The 17,050-nt window shown below is 46.2% G+C and overlaps 1 protein-coding gene across 1 annotated transcript in view; it reads left to right on the top strand.

Annotated features, from left to right (window-relative positions):
• The window catches only part of ASS1 (argininosuccinate synthase 1), a 78,531-nt gene that overhangs the window by 23,857 nt on the left and 37,624 nt on the right, over positions 1-17,050 (top strand). The window contains exons 7-8 of the mRNA XM_035113052.3: positions 3,265-3,335; positions 3,572-3,602. Coding sequence (XP_034968943.1) covers positions 3,265-3,335; positions 3,572-3,602 — 102 coding nt within the window. The remainder of the gene's footprint in view (positions 1-3,264; positions 3,336-3,571; positions 3,603-17,050) is intronic.

Here is a 17,050-nt window from a genome sequence, read left to right on the forward strand (position 1 = left end):
TCATGGAAGCAACAGGAAGGCATGTCCCTCCCTGCCGAAACTTGGAAGCACTGGTCTTCAACAGTGAAGATTTGCAGGAAATTTTGTGAGATAGCCTCTATCATAAGAACGTAAGGAAAGCCTTCTGGATCAGGCCAGTGACCCATCCAGCCCAGCATCCTGTTCTCACAGTGGCCAACCAGATGCCCCACAAGCAAGACATGAATGCAACAGCATTCTCCCCACTTGTGATTCCCAGCAATCGGTATTCAGAGTCACTTCCTCTCACAGTGGCAGTAGAACATAAGTAGAATCTGGCTGCTATGGATTACATTGAATTGTAGTTCATAGAATCATCTAGTCCAACCCCCCTGCTTGCAGGAATCTTTTGCCCAGTGTGGGGCTTGAACCCACAACACTGAGATTAAGAATCTCATGCTCTACCAACCGAGAAACCCACAAGCAGGACCTGAGCACAAGAGCCCTCTCTCCCCTCCTGTGGTTTCCAGAAGTTGGTATTCAGAAGCATTGCTGTGTCGGCAGATCACAGCCATTATTGCTAGTAGCCATCAATAACCCTGTCCGCCATTAATTTGCCCAATCGTCTTTCAAAGCCATCTAGGTTGGTGGCCACTGGCACCTATGGGAGTCAGTTCCACTCATCCACTCTGCTATATGAACAAGTCCTGTCCTGAGTCTCCTAACATTCAGCTACATAGGATGTCCACTAGTTCTATTGTCATGAGAGAGGGAGTAAAACTCTTCTGTGTTCTTTTTCTCCAAGCCATGCATCATTTGATAAACCTCGGTGACATCATCTGTTACTTATCTTTTCTCTAAACTAAAAAGCCCCCCCCCCAGTGCTGCCACCTTTCTCCTTAGTGCAGCCATCACTCTACCTCCTTGATCATTTTGGTTGCCCTTTCCTGAACCTTTTCGAACCCTACAATACCCTTTTTTGAGGTAGGACGGCCTGTGGCCTGAGGTACATTCTTTGGCCATTGCTGTGGCTTTAAAGTGTTTTCTTGGATTTCAGTATTGGATGGTGACATGGCTGTTGTCACCCACCCTGGGACCTTGCAGCAAAGGGTTGGGTAATAAATCTCTTAATAACTAAATAATAAATTAACAGGCACGCACACACCCTCCTCAATGCAAAGGACCTAGACTTGGAAGCTGTCCTTAACAGATGGTCCCCCAGGCTCTGATTCAAGACTTAGTAATGCAGGAAGGAACAAGCCCCACGTCAGTATCCGCAGACTGGATTTGTCCACGAATTGCATGCCCCTCTCTGCAACTTTGCAACAAACAAACAAACAAAAAACAGCAAACATCTCTTCTGGCAAATCAAATAAATTATTGTCCCAATTGTCAAATCTTTCAAGTTAAGAAAACGCTGGTGGAGTCTTGCCTTTCCCTGGCAGAGCCTAACACCCCCTCGATCAACACCCCGCTGCTGTGTCGTTTGTCAGGCTGAGAACCATGTCATTGCTACATCTCCCGCTAATTCCATGCCCGTCGTGTAAGTCACCCAGTTTTCACAGACCATTTCACCCACAGAAATGTCGCCGGCTAATTGACTGAGTGGGTGACCCCGTAACAGAGCTGAGGTTTATGACTATCTATATGCTGTGTTGTGTGTGTGTGTGTGTGTGAGAGAGAGAGAGAGAGAGAGAGAGAGAGCAGGAATGAGAGAGAGAGAGAAAGGGGGAGATAGGATAAGGAGATTAATAGAGGAGGAAACATCTTGAGGCCTTGTGAAAGGCAGGTAGGGACAGCGTGAAACTTTTTATAGGATAAGGATGGATAATTCCATTTCTGGTCTGTTGTCTGCCTGGCATGTGTTCATGCGTATGACCTTTCTATCCTGTTTCTGCATAAATCTACGTAGGCACTTTTAAACTTTTTTTTTAAAAAAAACTGCATAAAATTAATATTTGGCAAATTGCTGTGATTTATTTGTATAACTATTGCTTAATGTCAAAATTGGTTTCTGAGCACTTTAGAAAGTATATATAAAAAGCACACAGCATTAGTATAAAAGCTATATTTTGTTTGGACTTTTTTTGAAAGATGAAAATTGGACTTCAAAAAATTGGAGAGGCTATTAACTGAAGGATATTAACTGTGCTGTGATCTGTCCGCTTGGTCCAGCATGTGATAATCAGGACAGTTTGCTTAAAAATTTGGATTGAATAAAATCCAAACATGAGAATCTTCTGTAGGGAGAGACACCTAGTGGGAAGGGCCACAGCTCAGTGGTAGACCGTCTTCTTTACACGCAGAAGATCCCATGGGCAGTCCCCAGCATCTTCTGTTCATGAGGACTAGAGCCTTACTGTATTTTTTAGTGACAATGATTCACTGACGGAGCATCTGCACTGCATGCAGAAACTCCCAGATTTAATCCCCAGAGGCATCTCCAGGTAAGGGTAGGAAGGATTCCCTGCCTGAAACCTTGGACAGAGCTGCTGCCAGTTAGTGTTGACAGTATTGAGCTAGACAGGTGGACGGTCAGACTTCCCTGGGTTCATAGATGTGATGATGAATATGTTTCACTTGCAATTAAGAATGTTTGAGGGATTTGGTCTTTGCAAATTTTGATATCAACTGACCCAATCAAATTACCCTCTGTTCATGTGTGGATAGGAATTCCCTGCTGAATTGCAAAGCTGAAAATGATTTTAAACAGGAAAATGCTAAAACACCAACACCCCGTAGGTACTTTAACTAGTGTGCTGAAAGTTTGAATGTTGTAATTTAAGTGCATGATGTTAAGTATCCTTCTGGCACCTACTGAATACTTAACAAAAAATATTCTAGGAGGCTTTTAAATTGAACTCTGAGTTTGTAATTTTTAACTGATTTTAATTTGCATTGTGCATTGTGTTTCCTTGGACAACTGACAACTGTGATTGAGCAGTATATAAATGGTTGAAATGCATAAATAAATAATAGGCAGGACTCAGCCTCACATGATCCAAGAGCTTCCCTCCTAAATTGCAGGAGGTTGGACAAGAAGACCCTTGGTGTCGCTCCCAACTCTACAATTCTGCTCCAGCTAACTTTCCCCAAAACATTGCTTATTTCATGGCCCCAGGAATATTGCAAAAGGGGTGTATATCCTGTGACAACTGATGATCTGAAAAGCAAGAAGCAGGCAGAAGCAACAGGTTGCACTGCTGTCTGTCTGCCATAGCAAAAGCTGTTTCTCCTGGTGCTGCAATGCTGTTTCCCAGATTTAATTCTTTCTCCCCTTTTCTTTTCGTTTTATCTTGTCTGTAGGAGCATGGTATCCCTATTCCAGTGACGCCCACCAATCCATGGAGCATGGATGAAAACCTTATGCACATCAGGTGAGACAATAAGCCACCCAGACTGGGCAACCCAGTCAGATGGGCGGGGTACAAAGAATAGAATTGTTGTTGGTGGTTATTATTATTGCTGCTTGAGAGCAAATGGCCACCTAGCCCAGTGTCCTGTTTCTGACAGAGGTCAGCCCTATGCCACAAGCGGCTCAGGAGAACAAGAGACTCAGTTACTAATTAAACTTTTCTCCTTTTCTCCCTTGCTTGATTTCCATATTCCAAAGCTATGAGGCTGGGATCCTGGAGAACCCTAAGGTAAGCAGTGCCTACCAAGAAAAATCGGAGGGGATATGGGAAAGGGCCATAGCTTGGCGGAACAGCACCTCCTTTGCTTGCAAAAGGCCCCAGGTCCAGTCCCCTGTGGCATCTCTGTGTAGGGATGGGAGAGACCCCTGCATGAAACTCCAGAGAGCTACTGCCAGTCAGGGAGCCAGTGTGGTGTAGTGGTTAAGAGTGGTAGACTCTTAATCTGGTGAACTGGGTTCGATTCCCTGCTCCTCCACATGCATCTGCTGGGTGACCTTGGGCTAGTCACACTTCTCTGAAGTCCCTCAGCCTCACTCACCTCACAGAAGTATCTGAAGAAGTGTGCATGCACACGAAAGCTCATACCAAAATAAAAACTTAGTTGGTCTTTAAGGTGCTACTGAAGGAATTTTTTTATTTTACTTCGACCCAGACCAACACGGCTACCTACCTGTCACCTCAGAGTGTTTGTTGTGGGGGAGGAAGGGAAAGGAGATTGTTAGCCGCTTTGAGACTCCTTAAGGGGAGTGAAAGGCGGGATATCAAGTCTAAAACTCTCCCCCCCACACCTCTCCTCGTAATTCCCATCTCACTCCTTGGCCTTGACAAGAAGCAAAACGATTTTTGTTTTTACCACTTCTCAAAATTCTTTCATTTATAGACATTATTATATATACAATATTATATGCATATGAATAGGTTTCCTGAAGCAGGGATAGCTGATGTGATGCTTTGGACTATATCTCCCATCAGCCACCATGCCCAATGGTTAGGAATGGTGGTCCCATAGTTATAATATACCAGGGATCCCCAAACTTACCTCGCCGAGGGCCGGTGCCGCCAGCACCGATTTCGCTGCGGGCCGGAGCGTGCGCCCATACGCATGCACATACACGATTTCTGGCGCACTTCTGGGTCGCCAGAACACCAGAAATAGCTTGTGCGCATGCGCATGGGCCTCCTCCAGCTCGGAAGTGTGCCAGAAATGACGCTTGCGCATGCGCACAAGCTATTTCCAACGCACTGGTGACCTGGAAGTGGGCAGCCATGCCGCGCCGTTAAGAGCGGGTGGTGGCAGCGGGCAGCGGGGGTCTGTAATATACTATTCCCCATGTATAATTCTGCATTAAAATACATGAATAGCTCAGGCATATGTTCCGTGCAGGAGGTGGGGTCCGATGTGGGTAGAGCTTGATGGGATCAGAACAGCCAAGTTCTTTGCACAAATCCCGTGGTGGCCGTTGACCATTGAGACTGGTGGGGCAGGAAACAGGAAGGCCAAACAATAGGGGGAGCCAGGCAGAGCCAATGAGAGGCAGAGCCAACTAACTCTCAGAGTGGTTTGACACTCAAGCCCTCACCCCAGGGAATTCTGGGAACTGTAGCTCTTGGGAGGGGAGGACTCCTCTAACAACTCTCAGGACCTGTAACAAGCTGCATTTCCCAGGATTCTTTGGGGGAAGCCACCTTAGCATCCCACAAGGCCTTGGACCTGGGCCTCTTCCAGAGATCCTCCTTGCTTGAGCCCATGTGGATATTACTCCTTAAGCGCTCCTACAGGGGGCAGGCCCAGCAGACACTGCCTACCCACTTCCAAGTGCTGTCCTCCTTGTCTGGCAGCGCTGCATGTCACTCTGGAGTTCCTGGGCATGGCCCTCGCTGCATCTTAATGGGGGTGGATGGCTTTGTTGCCTGCTGGTCCTAATCGCTTCCACTTTATGCTCTGCTGGACTTGCCACGCTCAGGGGAGCTACTTAAACTATCCATCAGCACTAATTAGACAATCAGGCACGGAGGGTTGGCCGGGGATGAGGGGGGGAGGAGAGGTGATGATGGGTGAGAAAGTTGTGTGTGTGTGTTTGGGATAAAGGTTCTAGTAACTGGATGATCCCCTAGACTATTGCTTCCTGAAGCTTCCTGCCATAGAGGACTGCTAATGTGCTGCTAGATGTAAAATGAAAGGCTCCTGCAAGCACCAACTACCCCCCAAAGGGAGGGTGCTGTCTTGTCCCTGCATGATTACTTCCCTCCCAATGAAACATCACTTGAAAGAGGTTGGGCAGGAAGTTTAATTTGGTGTAAATCGTGCATAGTATTGTACTTGAAATGGTTGGGACCCACCATGGAACCTTATTGTGAAGGGGGGTAAGATAAAGGTAAAGGTACCCCTGACTATTAGGTCCAGTCACAGATGACTCTGGGTTTGCGGCACCGGTGCTCATCTCGCTCTATAGGCCGAGGGAGCCAGCGTTTGCAGACAGTTTTTCCAGGTCATGTGGCCAGCATGATTAAGCCGCGTCTGGCGAAACCAGAGCAGCACACGGAAACGCCGTTTACCTTCCCGCTGTAGCGGTGCCTATTTATCGAATTACACTTTGACGTGATTTCAAACTGCTAGGTTGGCAGGAGCAGGGACCGAGCAACGGGAGCTCACCCCATCGTGGGGATTCGAACCGCCGACCTTCCAATCGGCAAGCCCTAGGCTCTGTAGTTTAGACCACAGCGCCACCCGCATCTCACGAAGGGTGGGTAAATAATAATAAATACATCTACTACTACTACAACTAATTGTATCCAAATAAAGTTTGCACCGAGTAGATCTATTGAAATTAATGCACATAAGTTAGTCATGTTTATTAATTTTGATGGATTCACTCTAAATAGGATTATCATTAAATACAACCCAACAACGAGTAAATTTATTTATCTATTTATAAAAAAAACATTTATAGACTCCTATTTCATTTTTAAAAAATCAAAGCAGCTTACAACAAGAACATATAAAACCATACATTAAAACCATTAAAAACTTTAAAAACATACATCGGTTAACCATTATGGGAATATGTATTCTTAATTGCCTGCATAGGCCTGAAAAGTTTTCAGCAGGAGTTTAAAAGTTAAAACAGAAGCCACCTGCCTAAAATTAGTAAAATGTATACAACTAAGGTTTATCCCAAGTAGATCCATTGAAATTAACGGACATTAGTTACATTTATTAATTTTAATGGATCTGCTCTGAGTAGGACTTGCATTGAATGCAACTTAACACCACCACCAACAACAACATATAGCATAATCTTATCGTGTGCCTGCTCTGGATCTCTGTTTTGATCATAGCAATGCAGAGAGGTGGAGCACAATAATTTGCCCCAAGAGAAAGCTGCCCGTCATATCCCTGCATGAGTCTCTGCTCTGGACTTGCTTGCTTCTTGCCAACCCCTGCTGAGGATAGGCATTTCTGCAGCATCTTGGTATTGAGTATCATTTCATCCACACACACCCCCTCCTCCAGCAGACTTAGCCACTCACAGAGGAGGCTGCCTGTTGAATCTCTGCACAAGTCAGCGCTCTAGGCTTGTCACCAATTAATTGAAAAGGCAGGTGCAAGTAGGGGACTCAGGTAGTGGGACCTGGGCTTAACTGAGTGTGGAGATATTGAAAACTGAGCCTGTGTGTGTGTGTGTGTGTGTGTGTGTGTGTGTGTGTGTGTGTAAAGTCAGAGGACCACCTCTAAATTTTAATAAAGACAGATAGAATTCACTTCTCCCAGGCAAGTTGTTTTTGACTGGGTTTGGATATTGGGTGGTATTCAGCTAGGTTTCCCCTATAGAAAGTAACAAACACGACTAAGTTGGTCTGCTGCATTCATGTCTTCTTTGTTAGGTTCCTACCTGTGAGAACCAAATGCTGGACTAGATAGCCCTTTGGCCTAATCCAGTACCCAGGCCCTTTTGATGCTCTCCCTCCACTGTCAGAAGCAGGGTGTTTCTGAATACCTGTTGCTGGGAATCACAAGTGGGGAGAGTCGCCGGCACACTCATATCCTGCTTGCGGGATTCCCATTGGGAAATCTGATTGGCCCCTGTGAGAACAGGATGCTGGAGTAGCTGGGACATTGACCTGACACAGCAGGCTTTTCTGACAGTCTCGAGTCCATTAATTTCAATAGGTGCACTATGAGTGAAGCTTACGTGAATTCCGTTGCGTTTCCCCCTTTCTCCAGTCCGCCCTTGAATCTTGTGCTGAAGAGTGAGGGTAAGAAACCTAATTAATAAACGACCCCCTGTTTTTCCTCCTGTGAAATGGGCATTTTCTGGTGCCCATAAGAATACCTTAAGTTTCTAACTGTGTCCCTGCCCCACCCCCGCCCCCCAAAACAAAAAACAGTTCCTAGGGTATATATACAGAAATGTCTATATTCAAAACACACTCTCGCTCATGCAACAAGCCCATCTGTACAGAAACCTAATGAAACAAGGTTATGACCCGCTCTAAAGCAAGGGAGATTGGATTCTCCCTCCCCCTTCGCTCCATTTCCCCCTTCCTAACGATATCTTTTACATCAAAGGAAAAAAATGCTGCATTTTCATGTATGGGTCTGTTATTTTAACAACACACACACATGTACTCAAAATGCGTAAACGCAGAAGCCCAAATTATACGGGCGGCAGATTCCAATTTTACTCTGGCTGTGCTTTTCAGGAAGGCTTGATCATACTTATTTGGAAAGCAAGGAAGAACCTGTGCTCAGATCATGAAAAACTTTAGTACTCCAGGTTGGTGGGGTGGGTGGGGGGTGAGGGAAGCAGAATGAAGGCGGGTGGGAGAGGTAAAAGCAGTGCTTTTTTTCTGGGGTACGCAGGGGTACGCATACCCCTAAACATTTTGTGAATCTTAACTTGGGCCTCATTGAGGGGCAGTATTTCAGTATGAGTAGGAAAATGAGAGTACCCCTGAACATTTTTTTAAAAAAGAAAAAAAAGCACTGGGTAAAAGGCAGAGGAGACTTGAGTGCCCAGAAAAGGCACACATCTGTATTTGAAATATTTAAAACTCTTTAAATATTGAAAGCAAAGTTGGGTCTGTAGTTGCAATTCCCTAAACCAGGGCTGTTAAATAAAACAACTAAATAGATTTTAAAATAAATAAATAAATAAATAAATAAAGGCATCGACATGGCAATAGGGGCTTCATTCCATCATTTGGGTACATGCTTTGGCTTATTCTATTCCACCCTTAAAAAGAAGAAGAAGGAAAATGCCCCAGTTCAAACAGGATAGAGGTTTGCTATAGTATATCAATGCCTCCTTATTTATCCCACACCATAGGAGGGCTGGTCTTGGGATGTCATCTTTAAAGGGATGAAGGGGCAATGGGGAAAGAAAGAAGGGGGGAGAGAGGGAGGGAGGGAAGGAGGAGGCTGGGTGATTGTGGGGAGGGTGTGTGTGCATGAAGAATCAGGGAGTGGGGCAAGAAGAGGAAAAAATTGGAAGTAAATGGTCCATGAACTAAAGTGTGATGTACAGCTATCGATGCTGCAAATGGTTTATTCATCCAGGGTTGATATTGTTGTGCCTGGGACTGAATGAACTCTTTTCAGGGTACCCATATGAAGTTAAAGCAAGTAAATTTCTATCTTCCGAGGTATTAGCTGCCTCATTGCTCCTCAATCGGGCCTCACAGAGGCAGAAAATAGCTCAACCATCTGTTTTCAAATCCCTCCGGCTGTCAGGTCGGAGGGGGGGGGGTTCATGTCTGTTGGGGGGGGTTGATGATGGCGAAAGGGGGTGGAGGAGGAGAAGAAGACGAAGGGACAGGGTGTCAGCATATCAGCACCCTCTACTCTCTTTCCTCCCCCCCAACAATCTAACTCCAGCTGCAACTCAAAACAGAGAGAGGTTTTCAGGGGGGGGGGGAAGTAGCCTGAACACCCGCCGTTTATTTTGGTCCATGGAGATCTAGGGTGGCGGCAGCACCCGCCAGCCCCAGCTGGCTTAGCCAACAGCCATGGGTGGGGGGGAAGCATGGTCCAACAAGGGCTGGAAAGCTCACAGTTACCCCAACATGCTCTACAGTCAGGACACCAGTACATTGGGGTGGAGAAGCTGGAGTTCTTCCATGATGGAGTGCTGCCATGTTTGGAGGCAGACATGTTGCTGAACACCGGTTGCTGGAAGCTACCAGAGGGAGGAGGGCTCTCGTGCTTGGGTACTGCTTGTGGGCTTCTCATCGGGGTATCTAGTTGGCCACTGTGGGGTTGCTGGGCTAAGTGGGTCACTGCCTGATCAAGCAGGACTCTTCATATGTTCTTATTCTCAGATGTTGTTGGACTCCAGCATGGCCAAATGGTCAGAGATGCTGGGAACTGGACTCCCCCCCCCCCGGAGCTAGACAATTAGGGATGGAGAAGAAATTGGATTCTTTTCTCTTTTAAAGACTAAGCTATGAAAGTTGCAGTGTGTGAACTGCAAACACAGGCATCCTTCAAAATTCGAACTTTTCAATCTGTACTTTCTGAATTTTGCAGTGCAGTTTTCCAACCGACTAATGTTTAAAATTATGTAATACTGTGGGTTCCTGCCCCTGTTCACATTGCTCAGCAACCCCACCTGCCCTCTACCAAAATCTCACCCCTTGCCAACACAGTGCCCCTCCCTTTGCACCTCATCTTTGCACCCCTATCCCTTCACAGCTCTGGTGAATTTTCAGGAGATGGTTTATTATTATTATTATTATTATTATTATTATTATTATTATTATTATTGCAAATTGCTGCAGGAATCTAGAGGACTGAATTTAACACTGGAAAAGTGAGAAACTGAGAAAACCAGGACTGACTGCATAGCTGCCAAGTTTTCCCTTTCCTCGCGAGGAAGCCTATTCAGCATAAGGGAAAATCCCTTAAAAAAGGGGATAACTTGGCAGCTATGACTGACTGATCCCTCCCTCCTTCCATCCCTGATCCCTGAAATATAGGAAAGAGAGAGGCGTGTTTGTCACACGTTCCTGTACCTAGGTTGACATTCTCTCGGATGGTTATGGTGCAGCCAACGTCAGCATCTGGGCCTTGTTCAGAGTCCAGCCTGGGGCTCACAAGCCCAGCAGTGACTGGCCCACCACCAGGGGCTGGTGAAGCTGTGATCTCCAGAGGACAATATGTCCAGAGGGAAATTCCTAAAATGTGAGCTGGACCCCAGTGCTTCCAGGGATTGAGCTTCCCAAAATGTCTCCCAGCAATGAATCAAAAGAGAAACAAAGGCAGGATTGTGTGGCCGTTACTCCAGCTTCATTCAGGGGATATAGCCCACTGTTTTTTGTTCATGGGTCCCCAGAAGCCCAAGGACATCTGTCGCAGATTTTGAGCTAACTAAAAGTGGGGCCTGCCACAAAATGTTGCAGCATGCACTTCCCTTTTTGCAGGAGTGCTCCTCTTTAGGGTTCTCGCTAGCCATTAGCCCCTCCAAGATATTATAAACTGTTGCTGCTTAAGCAGACATCCTTTCACCATTTTTATTTCCCAAAATGACATCCCATGAGAACTGAATTCAGGGCCCATGTTTGATTTGGGGTGAATGTTTAGCCCCACAGATGTTATCTTGGTACACCTTAGATTCCCCCAAAGTATGCCAATACATCTCCTTTTGTCCTCTGTGGACTCCTTTCACCTCTAATTTTGTTGGCACTTCATTCTAGCATTTGGTGTTGGTGTAAAGAAGCTTTCTATCATGGTGGTAGAAAGAGGTTTTGTTTTTGTTTTTTTGTCCTTTAATAGCACTGGAACTTGGAAGTGTGTGTGATGGTCTAGAGGGGCTCGATGGTCCTTTGCAGGCCCCAATCCTCACCACCAAGCACCAACCAGGCAATGGCTCCTGAGGAGACCATATCTGGACACCACCAGGAGGCTCCACCTATGTTGGAAGGAGCAGGGTGGGGCTCTTTCCATTCACCAAGATTATGGTAGGGAAGGGCCCCAGTTGCAGGACCTCAGCTAGAATGAAGGGTGCAGAAACCTGGAGGGTATAAAAAGCCCCACAGTAGGGAGAAGGCAGGCGGTGGAAGTTTAGAGACCCTGTTTCTCAGCAACGTTTGGTTTCTGGGCCTGCAATGATGCAGTTGCGATGCAGTTTGGGGGGGGGGGGAAGCCTCAAACTACAACCTCAAGGCTCTATTACTGCAATGTGCTGTAGGTAGGGCCTCATGCAGGCCTGGTTTGGAAAGGCCAGATGGTACGGTACAGCATGGAGCAGCCAGGCTGCTGATGGGGACACCTAGTCAACAACATGGGACACCCTTGTTAGAACAGCTGTACTGGCTGCCCATCAACGACTGAGCCAGGTTCAAGTTGTTAATTTACAAAGCCCTGAACAACTGAGGTCCAGAGTACCTTGGGGAGTGGGGACAGCCTGAACATTTGTATCCCAGAACGATCACTCATTCTTGCTGGAGCATTGCAGGTCATTTCCTGAGTTGTTGAGTTTCATCTGAAAACAAAAAGAAACTGAGCCTGGAGTGTCATGGGCCCAGCCCCTTAGAACTACCTGCCAATAGACATTCAGCCGGGTCCTTCTGTTTTAACTTTTAAATGCCTGCTGAAACATTTCCTATTCTGCCCGGCCTTTGTAGGCTATTAAGGAAGTTTCTTTCTATGGTGAATTGATAATCTCTGATTTTTTTAAAGTGGTTTTTAAATTTATTTATTTTTGTTTAAAAATGTATATAGATATCGTCATTGCAAGCTGCTCCGATTTTTTGATGGTATTTTTTAAAATTATTACTATAAAGAAAGAAATAATTGTTGAGCTCAGCTGCATCCCAGCTACCTGAGAAACCTGGAAAAGATCCTATCTTCCAGTACTGGGAATATATTCCATTGGGAGCTTCATTGACCAAAATGGAGTTGCACCCACTTTTTGTTGACGAGGAAGTTCAATCTGTAATGTTTAAATAATTTAAGTTGCACATCTCCCCACTGCTCCATTTCCCCCCCTTATGGCTGCCCCCTAGCCTTCTCCTTGGGCATTCCCATCTGCTGATGGTGTCTGCTTGATGGGATAAATGTTCTAGTTGGACCACAGCCAGGGGCTCTTTGTACTAAGTGGAAGCCTTTCCCAGTGACTTGAACAGTGAGTATATGAGGGGTTTCCTTGGAAGACCCTACACACCCACACACTGAATAAGGACATAGGAAGCTGCTGTATTACTGAGTCAGTCCATCTAGCTCCGTATTGCCTGTTCTGACTGGCAGCTATGGCTTTCCAGGTTTTCAGACAGGGAGGCTCTCCCAGCCCTACCTTGAAGAAACCAGGGACTGAACTGGGGACTCTCTGAGTGGAAGACAAATGCTCTAACGTTGAGTCACAGTACCTTTGGGGAAGAACTATACCTCAGTGGTAGGTCAGCTTTCATGAACAACCAACTTTTCTAGTCCCTTGCAGAGCATCCAGTCCTTCTCAATTAGAGAAGGACTGGACACTCCACCATTAAATAGGAAGGCATAGGAAGAGGCTAGTTCACCCATGAGGCAGGTTGAGCCAGGCGCCTCAGGTGGCGGAAACCCAAGAGGCGGCATCCCTGCAGGGACCCTGCCCACATCACCACCTCTGCTGTTGGCAGAGAAGTGCCTCCAGCAACAGCTCTGACCCAGTAAGACCTCGGGAAAACTCACCGGAACCTACGGTTGCTGCCTCCACTTTGCTGGCACTGCCACACAACCTGCGCAAGGGAGGCACCTTCCCATTCCATCTTCAGTGGTGAAATGGGGAATTGCCACTCCTGCAAAGGAAGTTGCCTTTTCCTGAATCAAACTATTGGGTCCATCTAGTTCAGTGTTGTCTTTCCCCAGTCCTACCTGGAGATGCTGGGGATTGCACCTGGCACTTTCTGCATGCAACACAACTCTCTGCAATTAAGCTGCAGGCCTTCCCCTAAAAATGAGATTCTAGTCCTTATGGTTCTGAATGAAAGGCTGATTTAAATGGGGACATAGGGAGCTGCCTTATACTGAATCAGAGCTCTGGTCCAGAGTTTCAGGCAGGAGTCTTTCCCAGCTCTACCTGGAGATGCCGGGGATTGAACCTGCATGCATTATTCTAAATAATGCAGTGGAACTGCCTCCAGCAACAGGTAAGAATGTAATGTCTTCATTTAGTTATCATTGCAATAGCTTTTGACAGGCTTGATCTCCAGTGCATCTGTCTAAACCATTTCAACCAGTGGTGGAAGCCCCCTTATTTCACAGGGGATTTCTTAACCATGCACCATGCAGAATAAATACTTCCTTTAGCCAGCCAGCCATGGACCTACTACTGCGCTTGGGCTTATCTTATTGTAAAAAGAACCCTCAGGATTCTTCTTTGGAAGCCATGCCCACATTTTAATACTTTTAAAATTTGTTTCATGATATTGTATTGCTGTTAGCTGTTCTGAGCAACGTTTGTGGAGAGGTAGTAGTTAATGAACAAGCAGACAAAGGAGGCTGGTTTTTTTAAAAAATATCTTCATCTGTGACTCTTTAAGGAATGTGGGGCTTCCAGCAAAGACAAGAACAGAAAATAGGTTCAGTTGAGCTCACATTTTAATGCAAATCTACCTAATTTGAACTTCCTGAAAACAGAAGCACAATGATGCTTTGAAATATGTGTGTCTACAGATTCTGTGCTGTGCGGTTCGGCAAGCAAAGTGTCCGAAAATATGCATAAGGAAGTGTGTATGAAAATGCATGTATTGGCGAAAATTAATCTTTATTAGGGAGCATTTCCTAGTATCATTCTAGAAAACGGCTTGCATAAATGTGCATGATGCAATATACTACTATGGATTGTCTAGTGCTGCATGGGAACCAACAAATACTGTGATTTTAAAAATGAATTTAATTTGTGAGTTTGGAACTGTCCCACCAAAAACTGGGCAAAGTCATGCTGAAGTCAAGTTTTGGTCCACCATCTTGATTCAAAATGACATGTTGACAAAAGCCACCTACTCCCGCCTTCATGCCGCATATATCTCAAGAGCCATCTAAATGCATAGAGAAACGACAGACAGACAGACAGACAGACAAACAGGCAGGCAGACCACTTTAAAAAATATATAGTACACACATGTTAAAAATGCATCTTTAAATTTGGCAACTGATGCATAAATGTGGCAAACTAAACTTTTGAGATTGTGAGGGGAGTGAAACCAAGATGGACAGATTGGTTCATCGCTAGGCCCCTGGAGATGAGATGGGACACAAGTGGTTTCTCAGTGGACTTGATGCAAACCTGTGTCAGCTGTACAGTTTATACAGCTAGAGGTGTCACCCACCCTTGCTCAAACTGAATTTATCTTTTCAAACCCCTGTAAACGTCAAGCCATCCTGCATTTGGGCCTAGATGTTTTGCACAGTTCCCCTCTCCTGCCGTTGGCGTAACATGATGCCTCGGAGACAGAGGCTGGCCCAGGAAAGAGCTGGACTCTGTGAAATTGCAAAGCCAGCAAGTAGACAGAGGAATTTATTTCCACATGCCCAGAGAGATTCCCTTATTCTCTCCCCCCCCATTCTCTTCTTCGGCTCCACCCCCCACTTACTGCATGCCCGCAAATGTGGAAATTCATCAGAAGCCCCCGAGGCATAAACTAATTATGGGAATGTTGCTGCTCTTTTTCCCACCAGCTCGGTTTTAAGAGATAAGACACCCCTGTGCTGTAAAAATCTGGGGAGGGGGGTGGAAAATATATATACATAAAGGTTGATGTGTTTTGAAATGGCTTTTTTGCTTTGTTCCTCTATTTCCCCCCTGGGTGTATTAACCTTGGGGACACCGTCAAAATGCACAGTCTCCCAGAGCACCTGCTGGGGTCAAGGCTAGTCATTAGTTTTTCGGTCAGTGCAGAATAAACCCCATTTCTCTCCCTCTCCCTCTCTCTGGAAGTGTATAGGGTTCTGCCTCTGTCTTTTCCCTCTCTGCCAAAGTCGCATTCCCCCCACCCTCCGCCGTTTTCCCTGCCTGACTTGTTCCTCCATAGCTATTCCACCTCCAGCTGTGGGGGCGTCAAAGGAAAAGATGAGATCAAGTTGAGGGGAAAAAATTGTCTGATTCCCCACAAGGCCCTTTGTTCCCAAACACCTCCGGTGCTCTCATTTTGCAAAGGGTGGCAAAATAATAATAAAAAATCCCAACCCTTCTTTTGGCAGGGTTTCTTATTTTGCTGCCTGAGCAGTCTTAGGCTTTTTAAAAGAGGTGTGTGTGTGTGTGTGTGTGTGTGTGTGTGTGTGTGTGTAAAGGTTTGCGGCTTGCATGCATAGGAGGCTGGGAAGTTGTCAAAGGGAAGTTGTTAAGAGCTCTAAGGAAGCCTCCATGCTCAGGGAAAGTATATCTCTGAATGCCAGGCCATCACACTCTCTCACGATGCTAGAACTCGTGGACATCTGATGAAGCTGAATGTTGGAAGATTCAGGACAGATTACAGAAAGTCCTTCTTCAAGCAGCACATCCTTAAACTATGGAACTCACTCTTGCAGGAGGCAGCGACACCACCAACTTGAGTAGCTTTAGAAGAAGATTGGACGAATTCATGGAGGAAAGGGCTATCAATGTCTACTAGCCATGGTGACTCTGCTCTGCCTCCATAGCTGGAGGCAGCAGTCCTTCCAAACACCAGTTGCTGAAATCCTGCTTGTGGGTTTTCCACCGGCACCTGCTTTTCCACTACATTGGCCGTTGTCCGGTCCAGCAGGTGGTTCTTATGCTTTTATGTTCCTATGTCAAAGCCATTAACAGCTCCAATGAAGCTCCCATGATCAGAGGCAAGATGCCAGACTACCATGCTCAGAAGGCCTTGTGGTTTATTCAAGAGATCCCAGAGGTATTAAGCTGGGCTGCTGTTGGGGAGAGACTGCTGGCTAGACCTTTGTCTGATCCAGCCAAGGCAACGCTTAGTTTCTTAAAAGGCAACTCTACAACATCAGATTGTCCCAACTTGCCCATAGCCACTGATGTAAGGACATAAGAAGAGACCATCTAATCCAACTTCCTCACAGTGTCCAACCAGATGCCCCAGTGGGAAACCCACAAGCAAGCACTTGATTGCACCAGAAACACTCTCCCCACTTGTGATTCCTAGCAATTGGTATTCAGAGGCTTCTGACAATGGAGGAAGAACATGGATTTGTATGATACTCTTTTTGAAGTCATCCTAGTTGGTAGCCATCACCACAGCCTGCAGGGAGTGTTGTAATGTAGGCAGGACCATGTGAGAACACAGGACATGCGGGTCCACAGCAGCATAGCGTGGGGGGGGGGCACACGGGCAGTTGCCCCAGGTGCAAAATTGTTAGGGGTGCAAAATTTCAACACTTGGTGCTCCCTCAATACAGCTGCATGCTTCCGTAGCTGAGCTCCGTTGAAAATGGCTTCTCCATGCAAACCAGGAAGTGATCTTTCCAGATGACAGAACAGCTTTTTTTCTTACATCTGCAGCCGCAATCTCCCTGGGTGATACAGATGCCATTAGGCAGTTGAATGGGCATGTGTACTCTGTCTGTTTCCCTCCTACTCTCCGTGCGGCCACCGGGCACTGGCAATCCATGCTATGCCACTGGCTATCCAATTAACTTCTCTCTCCATCTTGGTATTCTCCTTCCCAACAGTGACTGACCAGAAGCTATAGAGGCAAGGTGACAGGCCCATCAT

This window comes from Zootoca vivipara, chromosome Z2, assembly GCF_965207765.1.
Source record: "Zootoca vivipara chromosome Z2, rZooViv2.hap1.1, whole genome shotgun sequence".
NCBI classification, from domain to species: domain Eukaryota; kingdom Metazoa; phylum Chordata; class Lepidosauria; order Squamata; family Lacertidae; genus Zootoca; species Zootoca vivipara.